This window comes from Anser brachyrhynchus, assembly GCF_964034855.1.
Source record: "Anser brachyrhynchus genome assembly, chromosome: 23".
Classification (NCBI taxonomy): Eukaryota; Metazoa; Chordata; class Aves; order Anseriformes; family Anatidae; genus Anser; species Anser brachyrhynchus.
Window position 1 is genome coordinate 7,736,071 of NC_137716.1, and position 15,963 is coordinate 7,752,033.

The following is a 15,963-nucleotide window of genomic DNA, read 5'->3' on the forward strand; positions in this document are numbered from 1 at the left end:
GTCTTTAAAATAATTTTTCCAGAGAAAGCTCTTTGAGGTTGGAGTGGGGTGGTCTGGGGTGGAGGGAATGTGAATGTTCTTTGAAATCAGAACCGTCTCCCTGGAGAAGGAATGAGCCCGAAGAGTATTGCATGCTGGAAAAACATTTATGAGAATGAAAACCATGTTCACCCTTCTCCAACATTCAGAGTTTCCATAAAAACGCAGGGTTGTGTTTCAAAGTGTCTGCAGACAGCAGGAGTCAGGCATCTGCTCTCGCGCGCTGTCTCTCTCACCTCTCCCTTTCCCCCCACCACTCCACTTTTTATTGCATTAAGCCATCTGATTGCATGTTTGCTGCTTTAAAATAGGATTCTCTCAGGCAGAGCTGCTGTGGGTGAAACTTAATTACAGAAAGCAACAGCTACAGTCGCTGCTGCAGAACTACGCATTCCTTGCTGTCCTCATTCCTGTGAATAGACGCGGATTGCACTCCCTCTCCCTCTTTCGTTGCCTCTCTCCATCTTCAGGAGCTGCCTTTTTCCCTCCTGTGCGATGCGGGCAGAGGATTATAAACTGTCTGACCTGAAAAAGTTGCAAAGTCATTAACTTCATGTGCATCACCAGGCATTTGGCCCTGTTGCGCTAGTCATATATTTCTTTGCTTTGATTGTATTTTAAAGGGGTTTTTAATAAGATCAATCCCTCAGAACATGTTATTTTAAACATCAAAGTAAATATTAGTGATGGTGAAATGCCAGAAGATTATCTCATTAGAGCTGAAGGAGCTGTGCTATAAATAGAAAGGAGTTTATAAAATAACCTTGGCAAAAATCTTCCAGAGGGGAAAAATCCACCTGGGGGAGAAGCGTGGAGCCGCACTGGTCTGTGCTGCGCTCCAGGGCAGGTACCCTGCTTTGGCGCCAGCTGCGTCTGGGCGGCAAAATTTAATATTTCAAACCGAGGCTCGTTTAGGGGCACATTTCTGATCAAGTGTATGCTTGGCTGTGAACCTCAGGGGGCTTTTATTTTCCTAATTAAGTCCGTGCCAATACCCACGCTGGCTGGAGATAGCTCAGCCATGCCAGGGAGATCTGTTTCTTATTCTGCTCGTTAATATTGTTGTTAGCAGAGCTCGCATGGTGACAGCACATGGTCGAGTGCATGATGGGTGATAGCAGTAAGATTTTTAAAGCCTTTCTTTGTTCATTCTTGGTCTCCCTCACACCGCAGGCGGTGGAAGGGAAGACGCTTTGTCAGGCTGCCCAGGTAGTTCCTCAGCCGGTGCAGGAGCGTTTCCTCTACTCACCAGTGCCGTGCCCGGACTAGCTTTAAATGCCTGAGCCAAAGAGTCTTCCTCCAGTTCTGGGGAGATGGTTCCAGTGTCACGAAGTTTCTCCATATAAGGCTCACGCAGGCTGTCTCGGTTGCTCCATCCCTGACGTCCCATTGTTCTGGGCTGGCCCCACCGGCAGCACCCACGGGCAGCACCCTCCAGTTTCCATCTCCTTAATTTGTGAAACCTCCGGTGATTGTAGGTGCGTCTGCTGTTGTGTTCCCCAAGCAGCTGCTTGATGGCGGAGTGGGAAAGGCCTTGTCATCTCCTCTAAATCATGCTTTTTCCAGATAAGACTTCGGGGCTGAACTGTTTCATTTGGCAGAGCAATGCTCCAATAAGCTGTGAGTGAATGAGCTATCGATGGGGTGAAGTACAACCCTAAGGGAAGGTGTTGCCTGCTCAACATAAACAGTTTCTGCTCGTCATGCGAGAGGCCTTTTAATTACCAACATGCAAACTTGTAACTTGAGAGGGTCTTTTATCGCTGATGGCTCAAGGCCACCCAGAGACTGTTGTGGGGAGGAATAAGTGTGCTTATCACATACAGCCCTGGTCTGGGGACAGCATGGGCTCTGCTGCCTAGAGGAGCTGCCCCGTGGAGGGCTTTTCAGTGCAGGTTGCATCAGGCCCACCCAGGAGATGATTCTGTTCAAGCACTCATCTAAAGCTTATCTGAAACCCCCAACTCCAAAAACCACTTTTCTTGCCAAGTTTCCAGCAATTAGTTCATTCTAAGCCAGAAACACCGCAGGATGTGTTTGTCACGTCCTGTCCTGCCTAGATCTCAAGTTAACACAAATTAATTTAAAACAAACAGAATTTGAACCAAATTTGTCAAGTTTTCAGAAACAATTCACTAGTAATTTGGATGATGTCAGTTCAAATGTGCTAGAGATATGCAAGTCAAAAAGATCGTTGCTTGACCCCAGCACCCATAGGAAATATTTGCAGGGCAAGCAGTTGCAGACATTTCCTGGGAATCTGTAAGCAGGTCAGATCTCATGTGCAGCTATTGCAGGGTGAGAAGCATAGAATACCACCAGCCTGGGTACAGACTCATTTGTCAAGGCTGTGGGGAGTTTTAAAGGGATATTATCAGGCAAATCGTCCCATCTCAGTTACAGGGAGTGCCTTAAATCAAGTCTGCAACCAATTCAAGTATTGGGAGATTCTCCAGTGAGAACATGTGCCAAAATATTTTAGCTCCATCTGACTTCAGTGGAGCAATGTCAGTGGCACATGTTAAGTGCAGGGTCTCCATCCAGCTGCGCTGCTGCTGCTGCTCTCCTATGTACTGCATTTGCCCAGACGGGGAAAAGACATGCTTGGGATGTGCTGTGGCTGAGTATTCAGCGTCTCTGTGCTCCTGTTTATCATCCCAAGCCACCATTACTGCAATTGTTTCCTATTCTTCCACTGTAGCTCCATTTTTTAAAAGTTCAAATTAATCTATTCCTGTGCAGTTCTGCAAATCCATTTGAACTCAAACATATATAAATCTTTCTTCCAGTTGAATTTAAGGGTGAAATCCTGGCCTCCTGCAATGAGAGTTGTGCCGCTGACCTCAACAGGACCAAGACTTCACCCCAAAGTGACTTCATTAAAAACCACGGTGAAAATCACTAGCTAGGCCCTATTGGGGTTAGCGGCTGGGCAGCTCCTCTGCATCTAGGCAGGGATAAATGTACTGGGTGGCCTTTGGGCTGCAGCTTCCTTGCTAGGAAGCCACACGTGTTTGTGAGACGGCACATTCTGCTGCACCCTGCCATACCCCACCAAATCCAAACCATCTGGGCCATATGTTTCCCTGAACAGAGAACCTGGAGGGAGGGGAAAAAGGGCCCATAAACTCTCTGCACAGCGGATCTCTTGGAACTCGCTCGCGGGAGCCAGAGACTGAAAGCGATCTGCAGATCCTCCAGAGCTGTGAGGGCTGGAGGGAGTCGGGAGCCCCGTGTAGTCTGCAAGACCTCATCCCAGTGCAGAGCTCGCAGTGTGTTCCTCTGTGGAAATGTGTATGAGGGCCTGGGGGTGCTCACTGTCACTATCGTGCTGCCTTGCACCAAGGGGGACCCCCATGCCCTTGCGTGGGCTTCCTGCGTAGCTGTGGTCAACTCGCTTTGCTTTTTGCCTTGGTTTGCCCTGCTGTGAAATAAAGTCAGTAGGGAGGGGAGAGGGAGGCCACAGAGAGACTTTGGGTTACAGGGAGGGTTGTAAGGCAGTGGGGTGGTGCAGCCATCAGGGTCCTGGGGGAGAGTTGCGCTGCGTGCTGGCAGTGTTGTGCTCCTACTGCCCCGGGAGGCCGAGGCTCCGTGCTTGTTGCTCAGGGGACAGCCTGGGCCCTGTGGTGCCCAAGGCACACAGGTGAGCAGGCAGCGAGGCAGGTAGAGCAGATGGAGAAAGGTGCCTCCGGCCAGCTGGGCCAGGCTCCTTTCTTCTGTGTTGCCATGATGCAGCTGCTTCTCTGATTTCCTAGAAGGAGAGCCTGGTCCAAACTTATTTTTCCATTTCACGGTCTTCATCTGCAGCTCACTTCATTTCTCTAAGCTGCTTCTGTGTGTGACCCCATGGGACAGCCTGAGTTTTGTCTGTTAACCCTGTTCCGAGAAGCGGATGGGACCAGGGATCTCTGTGGGTCCCTCAGTTACTCTTCACTTCAGTGTGGCAGGACCAAATCAGCAGTGGGGGGCTGGAGATGAGCAATGCTGTGAGTTGTCACCCCTGTCCAGGGCTGTGCTGTTGCTGGTGTGGAGTTGGATGCTGCTGTGCCATGAGAACGCTGTGCTGGTGGTAGGAGCTGCTGGCCTCTGCGTTCACTGCAGGTCCTGCAGCGCTTCTCACAGCCCTTCTGGGTAACAGGAGCCACCTCAGGTGTCCTCCTTGGGAAGCTTGGAGGGGCTTTCTTGTCTCTCTAGCTTCAGTATGTGAGACTGCTCTGTGCCACAGATGTAGGTGGAGTGGTGGGCAAGGAACCGGGCTGCAGGGGGCTATAGCACAGCGCCTCAGGTCTGATGATCCAGACCCATCTCGGAGTGTTCTAACGCTGATGCAGCACCAGGATGTGTGGGATACAGCCCTACCCTAAGGCCAGGTTGAGGAGGGAGACATTTAGGGGGTGTCACACTTGGCGTGTTAGCTGTAACAGGTCTGCATAAGGTGTAGTTGCTTGTGCTGAGGCTTGGGAACTTTGGATCCTCTCTTGACTGCACTGGACCCTGCAGGCAGGAGGGTCTGCAGTGGGACTGATGGCTCTTGTGCAGCTCAGGTGGCTGAGAACCAATGGAGGAGCTGTGCTCCCTTCAAGCTGCTGACTAGAAGGTAGCCTGCTGGTCTGTTTTGTTTGGGGGGAAGCTTAGGCAGTTCTGTAAAAAGCCCGCAGCTGGTGTTGGGGCTCTGGATTCATTGGGAAAAGGGACTTTTTGCATGCTTTCTGAAGCTTGCACTCCCCTACGTGCTGCTGATGTGCCTGTGCACACAAGTGGCTGACTTCTGAAATGCTCTCCAGCGTGGACTTTCAGATATCCCGTGCCTGTAATTCCGGACATTCACTACCTACACAAACACGGGCACAAACTGTGTGCAGAGAGTAGTTGTACAAAGGCAGAAGGCATTCGTATTGACATGGAGATGCCGGATATAAAAACGGCATAGGTTCATGGCAGGCCCAGATTTATCGGTGGCGCTTGATAGCGTGCAGGCAGCATATGCAGGCAACGTGTGGCTACCAAGCACCAACCTCCGCGCAGGTAGTGTGTATCCGCACGCAGCGGTGACATCCACCCACGTGGACTGCACAGCTGTGCACAGATGTTTGTGGTCCTGGTCTGTGTGCACGTGGCTAGCATGTGTGTATTTAATATGTATGGTATATGTGTATAATTGGCAAGGGCACCATATGGTAGGCAAAGTGCACTTTCTTTTAATGACTGCTCGGTTGTCTTTTTACTTCTGTTGTTTTGTCCATGGCTGAAGCCAGCAAGGAGAGCGGTGGCAGGGGGCCAGCAAGTCTGGGTCACATGGAGCAGCTCCAAACCATTGCATAAATCCTGTCTGAAAGCGGACCTGCATGAGAACTGGTGGAGTCTTCTCCTTAAAGCAAAAGAAGTCCAAGGCTGGGAGCGCTGTGCTGCTTGGTAGCCACCTTGCTCCTGGCTGAAGTTGGCTTCAGTTTAGCAGCTAGGTTTGGGTTCAGCCCTGGGGCTCGTCCTGATGATGATACGAGCTGGTGCTTCTCTAACGCTTTCCTGTTGAGGACCTCCGAGCATTTTACCACACTTGGAGAAGTGCAATGACCCCAGCTTTCCAGATAGGGCCAGATCCTTATGTAACAGAGAGATAGGATTTCCAGAAAGCAAAGCAGTCGGTGTCAGAGGGAAGCTGGTGCTCCCAACTCTCCACTCCTGTGCCCTTGCTTTGTGATGGGTTCCTTTTGCCCATTTGCTGGTGAAATTAAAGATCCCGCTGCATTTTGGAGGGAGCAAGGGGGTAATTCATTCCTTTCTTCACTAAGATCGCCCTGAATAGACTTGACTGTAAAACAATTCGTGTGTTTAAAAAGAAGAAAAAAAAAAAAAACACTCCCACACAGTACTGGAGTGAGCCCAAAACCCTATGAAGCTTGCTTGTACAAAGGGATCGAGGGTGTGCCCGGCTAGAGCACGGCAGGGCCCGATGCGGAGCGCAGCAGCGAGGCCGTGAGGAGGAGCCGGTGGTGGGAAGGCAGTGAGGCTGCTCCCCTGCTCGCCAGAGCCAGGTACCGGGGTGCTCGCAGGGCCACGGAGACCCGGGCTCGTGTCCCTCACCCTCAGGTTCTGACTGGCAGCATCGGTCTGGATTCCTTGCATTGATGGTGAGCACCTTTGGACAGGATTGGGTCTTACTTTAAAGCTGATGAAAGCAGCGCCTCTCCTCCAAGCAAACTCCAAAAGTGACCCCGCTGTCACTGGGGATGGGCGCTGCGAAGTGGGGCTGCAAGGGTGGTGGGATGGCACAGCCCCTCCAGGCGAGGTGGGCTGCAGCTACGGTACCGTCCTGTGGCTGGAGGCTGCTGCTTTCTGGTGAATGATGATAACCACGTTTGTTTCTAATTCTTTGCTTGCCATGCCCCCAGAGAGGCCCGCCTTGGAGCAGCAAAGCTGATTAAGGTTCAGGCTCTTATTTTCACTTCTGCAGATCTGTGACTTTAACCCATTTTTCCCATTCCTCAGCCCATGGTCCTAACAGTGAGCTGCCATTTAGCTAATGCTGAATTTTCTGTTTTTAACCTGTAACTTTATTCTAGAGGTGAGAAATGACTTCCCACTGGAAGCCCTGGCAGGCTGGCTGCAAAAAGAGTTCTGCCATCTGCAAGTCAGCTTGTTTTCAACTGAGCAGCCCCTCCAGATACTATCAGGACAGTCTCCTGCTCACAGCCGGGAGGTCTCAGGAACCTTTGGCCCCTCACCTCCCGCTGGAAGACATGCGGCAGGCGGAGGGGCAGCAACACTGTTTGCTCTGTCCTAAGGAACCTGCAGGAACCTGCTGAGTGCTGGGGCGATAACTGCGCCTGCCCCAGGGCAGTGCAGCGGGGCCAGCGGCCCCCGGCCGGGAGCAAACACGCAGCTGCATTTTGCAGCCTGGTGCCGGGAGGGAGGAACCTGCCTATTTCGACAGTTTTGGGGTGTGCAGAGCCTGAGGAGATGAGAAGGGGAGATAGCAATGATGAGAGGTGATTTAGGAGTAGTTTATAGGGAAAGGAGGTAGTTTTGTCACCCGTGGCTTTTCTTGTTTCCTGCTCCCTTTGCTTCCCCTCCATATGGCCATGGATGGCGAAGAGGAGCCAGGAGGGAGTGGAGTGAGAGGAAGGAGATGTCCCCTTTGGCCATACAGCATGAGCGGACCTGGCTGTGCCTGGCTGTGAGGGCTAAGCTCTGATTGCTTTCTGCAGTACTGACTGGCAGACGTCGTCCTTTCCTCCGATCTGGACCAAGAAGCTGCTAAATTAGGCGTGCAGATCTGCTGCGTAAAAGTTGGTGTTTGATAGGCTTGGCTGCATGTGCAAGAAGGCAGATAATTTTCCTTGAAGGCACTGCATGGCACTGCATCTGGGTATGTGTTTTTTCTATCTGTTTCTGGAGCCGTCTGCCCTTGTGTTTTCTTATGCTGAGAAGGCTGACCTGGGTCACCTGGGTGGCTTTTTGCTGTCCTCCTTGGGGCACAAGGAGGAGATGTTGGTGCCGGCACTGACTGCTTGTGCTCTGCTCTCTGGAACGGCCCCAGCAGGTGCTGCTCATACCAGAGTCACCCCCACAAATCGCCCGTTTCACTCTGCCCTGCACCCAGGTTGCCTCCAATGAAGGTCCCTGCAGTCACGGAGAGGGTCCTGGCCTCCTGGAGAGGGGCTGGAAGCTGCTTGCGGAGCAGCCAACCACGCAACATGGGGATAAAGTGAAGGATGAGAATCCCAGCACAGGGTTTTGGCACTGGGAGCGACCTTGGGGTGGGTTCCTTTCTGGTAAATTGGGATTGCTGCAGGGTCAGCTATGAAAAAAGGGTCAGCAGAAAGGAGACCCAGACAGGGCTGCCTGGCAAAGCTCACCAGGGCTTCTAAGGTATTCCAGTCCCCAATTAAACAATTTCCTCAGCACTTGCACTTTATCTGCCACCTGCACACGCTCATTCTTATAAACATCTGGAGATGGAGCTGGCGGTCTGGGTGCCTCTGTTGCCTTGTCCCCAGCAGCACTCAGCTCTGCAGGTCAGGCTGTGGCAGGGATGTGGCAGTTTTTGAGTTGAGGCCGTGTCCCCTGAGCAAAGCACGTGGGCTGAAACCGGGACAGTCCATGGAGACCACACGGAGTTATCCTGCCCTGCAGCAGTGTTTGTGAAGCAGATTTCAGCCAAGGGTTTCCAGCCAAAACCTGTGGGCCTCCGTGAAGCAACAAGAGCAGGTGAAAAGAGGGCCATTTTTGCAGAAAACATGGCCATTTTAGGATCAGTCTCTGTGAGCTACAGACACTGTGAGGTTCTCAGCGTGGAGTAGTGGGTCTCTGAGAGTGGTGGGCAAGCCTGAGAGGTCTCTGCGTGTGTGGGGCTGTGCACTGCGGCCAGGCAGCTGCCCCCCATGGGGTGTCTGACACATGGGCTTGGTGTGCTGGCCATTGGGAGGGGTTGTGCTGTGGGACGTGGCGTCGTGACCCCGGTGCAGCTAGGAAGTGCCGTTAGTCCCATTTTACAGCAGAAAAGCCAGATCCACAAGAGCACCAGGTTTCAGGGATGGTGGGTGCCTGGGGATCTGAGTGGTTTCAGCTTAAAGCGCGTTGTCCAAGGTGATGCAAGATGTAAGTAACAGCCAAGTCGCACAAATCCCGCACCGGCCCTCACCCCCCAGGCTGTCCCTCCTCCGAAGGCTGTGCCCTGGTGTCATTGCCACAGCCAGCTGCTGTGAGGACGCAGGAGCAGGCCAGCTACTTTCATTCATTTGTTAACAGCATCGCTGATAGCAGAGCCCAGAACTGCTCTGCTGGGTGAAGCTGTGCTGCCGCAGCTCTGCTCTCGCTGTTCACGGCAGCTGACGCTGCACATCGGGGAGGATGTGTCGGTGGAAGGGCCGGGGCGGGGAGGGGGGCGCATCACAAGTATTTCCTCCCACCGGGGCATGCTGGAAGCAGAGAGCTGTGTTTGTATTTATTTCTCTCTCAAAAAGGGAAAAGGACACCTGAGCTCATAATTTGCAAAAGTTGGATGAGAAACCTGGAACCCGCCGGGTCCTGCATCTTTAAAAGCATTTAAATTCCTCTTCTCTGCACTAGGAGGCACCTTGAACCTTCCTCTTGGCCCCGGCCAGGGCCCATCTGCTTCCTATTACCTTCCCATAAAGCTGCCTCACCAGCCAAAAAGCCAGGCTTTCAGGGAATTCTGTCTGCAGCCCCGATGTTGAAATTAGTAACAGTTGTCATCTGTTTTTCTTTTTTCTTTTCTTTTCTTTATTCCAGCTTGAATTTTACCCCTCTCCTCCCCCCTTTTTGAGTGTTTTCAGTGTCGGAAGAGGAAACCTTGAGTCCAGCCGCGAGCTCGCGCGGCATCACCTCTCCGCGGTCCTCGTCAGCCCGGCTCTCCGCTCCCGCTGTCCCTGCCGCTCCCGCGGAGCGGGGCAGGCAGCAGCCTCCTCGTGCAGGCGGCTCAGCCCACGGGTTCACACAGCGAAGCCACCTTGGCGCTGGGAGCGGGGAGCGTCAGCCGCTCGCGGGGCGCCTGCCAAGGACAACGAATTCCTCGGGAAGGAGCAAATCGCAACCGGCCCAAGCGAGGGAGGCACGAGACCGGGAGAGGTCACCCCGTACCCTGGGCCTCCCTCAGCCACGGCCGGTCCGTCCCGCAGGACCCTGGGGTCCCCGAGAGTGTCCGCGTCTGCCGACCGCTGCCCTTCGGGAAGCAAAATGTGAAAACTGAGGTTATGGAAAACTTTGTGCATGTTGAAGAAGCCGTGGAGCCCTCGTCCTTCCTGCTTGTTTCCTTTCTCCCCTGTGTTTCTGGTCTGTCTCTTGCATGATACAGGCTCGTTGGAGCCTCGGAAGTTGAGCGCTGCTGGAGAGGGGCCGTGTTCCCCTTGCCGTGTGCAGGAATTGGAGCTGGGGCCCTTCCCCCGCGGCAGCTTACGGGAACTTTGCAGCTGTAATTCCTAACATGTGGCGCTCGGACCAGAGCTCCTTCTCCGAGGTCAGGGGGCTGCGGGCTCTTGGCGCCGGCAGCTCCATCCCAGCTCTCAGGGCCTGGGGCTGCCACAGGGCAGGCAGAGGGGAGGAGAGGCTGCTGCTGTCGTTCGGGGTCGTGGAGAGGAGGAAGGACAGGAAATAATGACATCCTCGAGGAAGCTGATTCAACGGCTGAAAAACACGAAAAATTAGTAGTGTAAAGCGCAGGAGAAAATATACTTCAGCTGAGCGGCTTTCTGTCCGCAGACCTTGGAGCTGTGACAGAAATTGAAAGCTGGAATCTCAAGCTTTAATAGATTCTGAAAAATGCTGACTTAGGAGAGTGCCGCAGCACGCTGGGCTTTAGTTTCGACTTCTGCCTTTCTCGGTTCACTTTCTGCAGCCCTGCAGGGAATGGGGACGAGCCAGTCCGTGGCGCTTATCTATGCACTGCTGCTGCCCTCGCACTGCCCTCGCTTTGCCCTCTCTGCAGCACAGCTGGGAGGTGGCACGGCGGAGGACAGCCTGCACTGGGTGACTGTGGTCTCGGGGCCCCGCTGTACTGCTCTTGGCATCCCTGTGTCGTGGTGGCAGAGGGTAGGAAGTCCTGCCAGCCCTCCTGCCTCCGCTTCCTGCTTCCATGTACCGTCGCTGCTGAGCGGAGCAGCATGAGATGAGGCCTTAGCCTTACGGGGTTGTTCTCCAGTCAAGCACTTGATTCTTGTGTGCACAGTCTTTGGGGCAGCTGCTGGGGGTGTCCTGCTCTGGGCTTTGCAGAAGCCAACCTGGCATGTGGCTGGGGAGACCAACCCAAGGCATCACTGATGGTCTTTGGCCATTTTTAACTGTAAATAAACAGTTAATAACTGTAATTTAACTGTAAATAAACAGTTAAAAACCCTAATGCTTAAATTATGGAGCTCAAAAATGTGATTTAAAGATACACAGTTAATCCTCACAACATTTTTTGTCTGGCAGGGAAATACCATTAGGATAGATTCCTTTTGATTAATATTGGGGCAGGAATCACCTCTGATTTCTTAGCATGCCTCACCTGTGTATTCTGGCCTGCAATGTGTGTTACTCCAAGCCTCTACAGCCCAAGTAATGCCAACTGCATAGTAAAGACAGGAGAACAGAACTAGAAATAAGTTGCAGACTCCTCTGAGGACGGGAAGTGAAGGGGTCCGGGGCAGGAGTGAGGAGGAATGGGTTTCCCCTGCCCCGCAGCCTGGCTAGTAGCTGGCCTTTGCTTTTCTAAATGTGCAAGAGCAGAGCGGGGCGCTGGTTCATAACATTATTCCCAGTGTTTCCTTAGTGGAATGAAGACCACACACAGGCCATCCCTGTTGACACCTTTGCAAAAACCACCATCCTCTGGCCGAGCCTCACGCGCATTCCCAAGCACATCTTCCTTGAGCTCTGGAGCTTCCCTTCCTCACCCTGCAGTGCCTGAGCCCCAGGTGCTGCTGTGGAGCTGCGTGAGCTGTAGCTGTGGTACCGATCTGGAGTCAGATGTCGGTATGGGCTTAGCCATGACACCGCCGTAGTTCTTCTGTGGGAACGTCTGCATTTTGCTACGGGGCTTCTCCCAGGCAGAGCATTGCTCTTCAGATACTTGGGATTCTCCAGGTGGTAGATATGTGCCGTGTTCATTGCATACGTCATCTAATCGCTGGATAGAAACAAAAAACCGCAGCTTTATGCAACTCTCCAGCACTATGTGAGTTTTGTATAATTGCCTCAAACTGAGTGGAAATTATCTGCAAGCCAAAAATCTTTCACTGAAACAATTAGCAAATCATTTTAAATAACAAATACAATTGGAATCTCATGATCCATTTGTGGATAGAGCTGAGGGTAACGGTGAGTTCACTGAATGGGTTCATTGTTTTGAATATTGAATATTTGAATATTGAAGCCAATATTGTCAGAGGGCAAGTGCTCTTCTCTCAGTGCAGTGGTGATCCCTAAAGTGTACTTTAAAGCCAGAGAAATTGAAGTAGAATTTTCAGATCACCACTTGCTACCACCCTGAATGCTTTCATTTCATATTTTCCTTTTTAAGAAATCAGGTAACTGTTTGTTCTTCCTTGTGGGCATCGTCAGCAGGACAAAGTGTTCCCATTTATTCGGAGCCTCCTTTCCTCCTGCAGTGTGAGGTGTACACCAGCTCCAATCCCAATTCAGGCTGCCGGAGCAGCGCAGGGCTGCACTGTGACAGAGTTCACCCATGGCAGAGTGTGGGGGTGCACAGCATAATGTGACTTTCTGATGTCACGAACTGGCTCAGTTTGCTGAATTTGCATTTTCTTCACATCCTTTTCTCCCCTTCCTTTTAATTTCTTTCCATCTCTCTTACACTTGCTCTTCCCTTCTCTAGGTTCTGGCTTTCCTTGTTCATCCACACACCGTTTTACCCCATGCATCCTTCTACTCCGTCCTGTTTCCCCTCTCCTCTCCTGTTCATTTGTCACTCTTTCTTCCACAGGGGCAATGCCACCGAGAACCTTTGATTCCAATTAGCCCATGTTGACACCGTTGCACCAGCCTGGGCACAGCGCGCTGCAAAGACACCGTCGGCCTCACTGCTTTGGGGAGCACGCAGAGTGGCTGAGGATGCCTGTGGAGGAACTGAGGACTCCTGTCTCTACATAAGCGGTGGCCGAGAGAGAGACATGTTGGGACAGCGCCCTTCCAGCTGGCACAATACTCCCTGCACTGAGACAAGCGTCGCTAACTATGGCAATCGCTTGGAGGCTTCTCACGTGGACAGTCATCTTCACCGCAGCCCTCTGCAACTTTCCGGGTTACACGTTCCAATCGCAAGGTAGGGATTGCTGTGGGGAGGGGGCTGGATCTGCTTGCATCAGCTGGCAGAAAGCCCTAGTGCTGGCCCCGGGGGAGGCATTAGGGTGACGTTGTGCTGGGGAGTGGGTGGAGGCACCCTGACCTCTGCTCGGTGTGCTGCAGCAGAACGCCTACTGCCGAACTTGCAGGTGTTTTCCTTTGGCCTGTGAGGAAAGTATGTACTTTGCTCTCGGATGTTACGCTCCTTGACTTTTTGCAGGAGTCCAAGCAGTAGGGTCTGTGTAAGATGAGAGCCATGTACAGGCTCAGGGGGCAGAAGGGCCCATGGTAGCCATGGAGGAGGCTCCCCTTCCAGGAAGCTGGAGCAGTGCACCTTTGCGTGAGCAGAGGCTTTGCTATATGTAGGAGATCTGCGCGTGCTTGTGAGTGGTCCTCTGCATGTGCAGGGACAGAAGTCTCTGCTGGAGGTAGAAACGTTGGACACAGCTATGGGCCTGGACAGGTACCTGCTGCTGGAGGAGCAGTTTGAGTTTGTGCACACGTGTTTCTCTAAGTGATACTGTTAGCAAACATTCAAATCCGTTCTGGCATAAATGTTTTATACCTGTCTTACGTCTGTGTCTTTCTGTTGAGCCTGTGTTTAAACACAGATAGCTTGTGTTTTAACACAGATTTTAACACAAGTTTTTAATACAGATAACACAAGTTATCGTAAGGAAAGTGGAACATGGTTCTCCTGCATGTTGGTAGCTTTAATTAAAGTGTAATTAAATTGCTTAATATTAACAGTGTAATTAAATTGCTTAATACTAACTAGCTTTAGTAACCATTTCTGAAGAGACAATATGAACGCTACCATCAGGAGCTAGAGGTAAGAGAGAAGGAGAAAGAGCTGCAAAGTTAGACATTTATCCGTACAAGGTGTTAATACCTCAGCAATACCAATGCACAACCATAATTCTGAAACCCTGCATGTGCCCAGGTTAACTGCAGCAGGGCCAGAGCCAGTGGTAGTCTGAGGCCGTTGCATAGTACAGTGTCATCAGGCTGTAGTTACAATGGCTGTGGATTGTCTTGTGAAGCCAAACTGGAAAGAGGAACAAAAGCAACCCAAAGCCACGTACTGTCCGGGTCTGAGCACCATCTTGTTGCTAAATCCGCCGCACTATCGTATTGCAACTTGCTCTGGGTGAAATGAGAGGCAGTCAAATACAGAGCTGTGCGCTGTGCAGGCGCTGTGCAACGTGCAACATTACACAGGCAGATTTTCTTTAATCTGAAACAAACACGGTTTCTGGTCCTTCTAGCCAAAGCCTCTGGCAGTGCCTGTTGTGACTGTTCTGGGCCTCCTGCATCCATCAGTTCGCACCTCCCTCCATCTGCACTGCCGCACTCACAGCACTAGCGACGCTTTGACGAGGACTTTGCTGCCAGATCGCCTCCATCCTGACTCACAGCAGCTGAAATCCTCTTTCACTCAGGGAGTCCCTGAACTGTTTGTTAATACACCTCAGTCTGAACCCATGGGCTCGCTGAAATGACACTTAATATGTCTGCGCTGTCCTAGATCCCAGACTGGGCAGTGGACAAGGCTCGGCCCCTGATACCGTTGGGAGTACAGTGCCATAGGGGAGGGCAGGCAGCGGTCAAGCCAAGGCTTGAATCACAGAATTGTAGGGGTTGGAAAGGACCTCAAGAGATCATTGGGTCCAACCCACACCCCGGTGAAGTCCAGCTACTGCCCAGCCCCATTGGTCAGGCTGTCCCATGGGCCCCTCTCGCTGTCAGAGTGCTTTTTTAGGCTCCCTGCATCCTGAACCATTGGTGTCAGGCTGCTAATGATACTCAGCACTTCTCTTCGTGCTGCTGAGGTAGTAAGTACATAATCCTCACAACACCCTTTCAAGAGGGTGAAATAATGTTATCTTCTCTTAGCAGTTGGAGGCACAGAGGATAAAAGCCAGTGTTTTCAACAAGCCACTGATCTTGGCCAGAAAGAGTTGCCCAGGCAATCCAGCAAGTTGGTGATGGAGCAGGATTCACGTGCCCCATGTGCAAACTCTAGCTCAGTGTATTTATTTTGTGCAGGAAAAAGATTAAGGTATTACAGTCATAAGCTGTAATTATGTATGTGGGAAACAGCAGCCCAACGTTGAAGGCCTTTCCATGTCAGCAGAGATGTAACAAGATTCAGAAGGTAAACAACATCTTGTGTAAACTCAGGCTGTGGTTTTTAACAGCACAGAGAATTGCAGCTGAAACAATTGAGCAAGGATTCGGCACATACCCATTGCTGAATGGTATTTAATCAAAAGGAAATTTTCTTCTAGTGCCTTAGTTTAATCTCAGTGATAGATTATACATTCTCTGTTTTGTAGAACATTAAATGAGGCTAATCTCACTGCTCCTGGCTCACTTACAAATCAATGCACCCATGGAAGATGTGTAGAGGCTGCCACAGTGCCAGGGCAGCTTGAAGCCACGGGGTCCCATAGTGTTTTCCCCAGCCATCCTCTGTGAACTGTCTGGGCTGCAGCTGGGGCTCCTCTTTGCTTTGGTGACAAGATGAGAGCAAACATCTGCTTCCTTTTTATCCTTTAAGTGGCTCTGTAATGACAGAGGCAGTGATGAGAACATACAAGGAGGGAACAAAATCCTCCCACCTTGGCCTTCACCTTCCTTCTCTTCTTTTTGTTCAGCTTATCCCCTACCATCTCCGGGCTCCTGCTTCCTCTTCTGCCTGCCTTTTCCCTTCTCTGCTGTCCTTGCCCCTATAGATGTGTGCTCCCTTTCCATTAGGAGGTGTGGCAGCGAGGTGCCTTTCATCCCCCTTCTTCCCTCCCAGAAAAAGTCTCAGCTTTCCAGCTCTCTCCCTTGCTCCCTGGGTGCCCAGCTCTGGGCAGGTTTTCCTGCAGAAAGGCTTTTTATAGTATCTCTTCTGAAGCAGTGCGACAGCTATCTGGAAACACCAGGCTGCTTATCACTAGTGCAAACCCGTCTGATAAGAGCGGATGCAACACTACGCGTTTCAAGCCAAAATCTATTATTACAGTATGGAGTGGCTGAGGGGGCAGAGTTTGGCTTTTCTGGATGGAAGGAAGGGCAAAACAGCGCCGTTACTGATGTTGGGAGCTCCTAGTGTGATCTGTAGCATGGGGGAGC

At 51.7% G+C, this 15,963-nt stretch overlaps 1 protein-coding gene across 10 annotated transcripts in view; it reads left to right on the top strand.

Annotated features, from left to right (window-relative positions):
• The window catches only part of ADAMTS10 (ADAM metallopeptidase with thrombospondin type 1 motif 10), a 72,790-nt gene that overhangs the window by 19,525 nt on the left and 37,302 nt on the right, over positions 1 to 15,963 (top strand). For 8 of the 10 annotated variants that reach the window (XM_080565704.1, XM_080565706.1, XM_080565702.1 and 5 more), the window contains one exon: positions 12,482 to 12,820. In XM_080565704.1, the coding sequence (XP_080421830.1) occupies positions 12,733 to 12,820 (88 nt within the window). In that variant the 5' untranslated portion in view covers positions 12,482 to 12,732. Of the gene's footprint in view, positions 1 to 34; positions 6,168 to 9,291; positions 9,750 to 12,481; positions 12,821 to 15,963 lie in introns of those variants that run through there. The other 2 variants (XM_080565703.1, XM_080565700.1) reach the window with 2 other exon arrangements.